Source organism: Triticum dicoccoides, chromosome 2B, assembly GCF_002162155.2.
Source record: "Triticum dicoccoides isolate Atlit2015 ecotype Zavitan chromosome 2B, WEW_v2.0, whole genome shotgun sequence".
In the NCBI taxonomy this organism is placed as follows: Eukaryota; Viridiplantae; Streptophyta; class Magnoliopsida; order Poales; family Poaceae; genus Triticum; species Triticum dicoccoides.
The window spans coordinates 527378357-527381576 of NC_041383.1; the positions used below are offsets into that span (position 1 = coordinate 527378357).

Sequence of the window (3220 nt, forward strand, 5' to 3'; positions counted from 1 at the left end):
ATCTACAAATCGGTCGTCTCCTAAAAGTAAAACGCACGGAAACCACTAGAGAAAATTACTTTTGCCGCAAGACGGCGCAGCTTCTTCCCCACCAACGATCGGTAGCAAATTCACCGCCCCTACTTACCTTGACCTCGCTGCCCCAAACCCATGGCGCCAGCAGGCGCGACGGCTTCAAGGACGAATCTTGGCTCAACCGCGCCCGGAACAACCTCTTCCGACTGCAACGAGGCCCTGGATGTAGCTCCGCGATGAATCCATGGAGACGGCGGCCACGCGCCTGCGGGATGGAATGGTCACCCATGAGCTCCCAAACCGGTGGAAAAGATGCGGCGGAGGGCGGTGGAACTACTGGACACGGGGTGGCCGGAGGCAACATGAATCAACGGCGAGATGCGGCGGCGGCGGAATGGAGTGCGCGAGCTGAAACTTCCGCCCCGCCAAAATTTCTGCCGATTGCACATATGCGGTTCAAGGGGTCGAATATATAGCTCGCCGAAAAAAACAGGTTAGGTGTTTTCGCAAGGCGTGCTTGAGACATTTTTCTGTTTGAAATCGTAAAGACAACTGTTATTTTTCGGGTCCGAGCGTTTTACGGGATCCGCTATAGATCTCATAATTTTTGAAGGATGGGATATAGATATTGTAAAGAAAGTAGTGAAACATATGAACCGTTGGATCACTCCAATGGGACGGTTCTAATTGATTGATTCAAAAATTAGGAAGTCATGGTGTCACATGCGCCGTTCGACCATGCAATCCGACGACCCATATTGAAGGGATTCGCGATGGGGACCACCACCTCTGCCACACATGTGATCTGACTCTAGCTCTAGAATTTTGAGCTAGCTAGATGTGGTGAAGTGGTTACGGTGACAAGAGTGGTACTACAGTAAAGGCTAGAAACATCTTCAGATGTGTGGATAGGCTAGGGACGTACTGTAGCAGCGTACTTCTTTTAGGGCCTGTTTGGTTTGTGACTAACTTTGGCAAAGATTGTCACACCTAAAGTTAGAAAAGTTTGACCAACTTAGGTGAGTGTTTGGTTCAAACCACATCTTAGGCAAGCCACACTTGGCCCCACATGGCATACACATAAAAAATGTGGCAAGATTTCCTTAGGCTTGCCAACTTGTGGCTCTCATTTTGATGAACTAACCTTAGGCAAGCTTGACAAAATTGTGTGGCAAAGTGTGACAATGCTAGGCCTAGAATCAAACAACCCCAAAGTATACCGAGCGGCGGGGGAGGGGGATGTTCAATTGATTTTCTAATTTTTGTTTCAGTGCCGGACAAAGTCATGCAATAGAAAGTACTTAGAGATATCCAGACTTAAGGGTGAGAAAAGGAGAAAAAAAATAAAAAAAGTTGAATATTCTTTACATCAAGCTTCTTTTTTCAACATGTATAACATTTATTTTTTAAGAAACAAAGGTTGGGTCTAAAACAGTTTGAACAAATAAGAAATTGGTGTGCTATTCTGATTTGATGCGAGTAACAAGTAATCTTCCATGAGCTCCTATGAGAAAATAGGAATTTTCTTTCAAATATCCAAATACATTTATCATGATATATGCGCTTTACTTTTAATTTTAATATTTTAGTATTCTGTTATACATAAAAGTCTCCCGTGCAAAGCACGTACAAATGACTAGTAACGCCACGTGAACAAATTAACGAGTGAGTGTCCAGTCTCCACGGAAACAGAGAAGGAGCAACATGCTCTGCGCTCCGCCGCAAACGCTGCGTCCGTCGCGGCCGCTCTTGCCCCCACCGCGATGCTCCGGCAGCACGCAGCCGTCGCCGTCCTCGGCCGGAAACATCCGGCGGCAGGTGCTCCAGCCCGAGGGCCGCGCGAAGCTGGACCCGCGCTCCGACCGCGACTTCTACGCGTTCCCGCGCCTCGTCAAGCACGTCGACGACGGCTTCCTCGCCACGCTCACCGACCTCTACCGGGAGCGGCTGCGCCCGGAGTCGGACGTGCTGGACCTCATGAGCTCCTGGGTGAGCCACCTGCCCCCGGAGATGCTGTTCCGGCGGGTCGTCGGCCACGGGCTCAACGCGCAGGAGCTGGCCAAGAACCCGCGCCTGGACTACTTCTTCGTCAGCGACCTCAACCGGGAGCAGCGGCTGGAGCTCGAGAGCGCCTCCTTCGACGCCGTGCTCTGCACCGTGAGCGTGCAGTACCTGCAATCGCCTGAAAAAGTATGTCCCATTCCCGTCCACCGTCTTCTTATCTTCTCCTTCTCTCCACCACACAATTGATACAGTTTGCTCATATGCTCGGTGCACACTGGCTTCTTTGTAAGGTTTTCGCGGAGATCTACCGGGTGCTGAAGCCGGGAGGGGTGTGCATCGTGAGCTTCAGCAACCGGATGTTCTACGAGAAGGCGATCGGCGCGTGGCGGGAGGGGTCCGCCTACAGCCGCGTCCAGCTCGTGACGCAGTACTTCCAGTGCGTCGAAGGGTTCACGCAGCCGGAGGTGGTCAGGAGGCTGCCCCCCTCGGACGCCGGCGGAAAGTCGGGCTCGTCGCCGCTGGAGGCCCTGATGAGGCTGTTCGGGCAGGCCAACTCTGACCCGTTTTACGCGCTCATCTCGTACAGAAACTTCAAGCCCATGTGAAATCCTTCGATTCGCCCTTCCCAGCCTACGTAGAAATGCCAAGAGCAGAAAACATGTCCCGATGTTGGTTATGCAAATACACTACAACATAGAGTATGTATATATACATACGAAATACGGAAGTTTCTGTTCGAAACAGTACTGGCACGCTGCCTGTATGTTACGTGTTTCTGACCCGCGTTCATCTGAAGATGCGAATCCGAGACTGACTCGTACACGACACACGTACGCGCCACGATCCCGCGGACACTCGGAGTGGTCGGCCGTATAAGCCAGCAGGGGGCGCGCGTCCAATACCCCAAGTTCACGCCGCTGCATTGCCGCGTCCTGCCATCAAACACCGTAGTCCGTCGAACTCACGAGCTGATTAGGGCGCGGCGCAATGATTCGTCCGACGATGGCGTGGGAGAAGGCGGTGCGGAGATTCGACAAGGGCGAGAAGGCATTCACCGAGGGGGCAGAGATCCTGCGGCTGGCCGCTGCCGCCACGGAGGCGGACCTTGCGGCGGGGAAGCTGGTGCCCACGAGGGAATTCGCCGCCGCGACCGCTCTCGCCGAGGAGAACGCCCTCCGCCTGCTCGACAGGGCGGAGGAGG

The 3220-nt window shown here is 53.2% G+C and overlaps 1 protein-coding gene across 1 annotated transcript; it reads left to right on the forward strand.

Annotated features, from left to right (window-relative positions):
- Positions 1–1670: 1670 nt before the first annotated feature.
- Positions 1671–2793, forward strand: LOC119364639. Its single transcript, XM_037630124.1, has 2 exons — positions 1671–2205; positions 2310–2793. Exons 1-2 carry the CDS (start codon positions 1720–1722, stop codon positions 2622–2624), a joined length of 801 nt encoding a protein of 266 aa, XP_037486021.1. The 5' UTR covers positions 1671–1719; the 3' UTR covers positions 2625–2793.
- Positions 2794–3220: the final 427 nt, after the last annotated feature.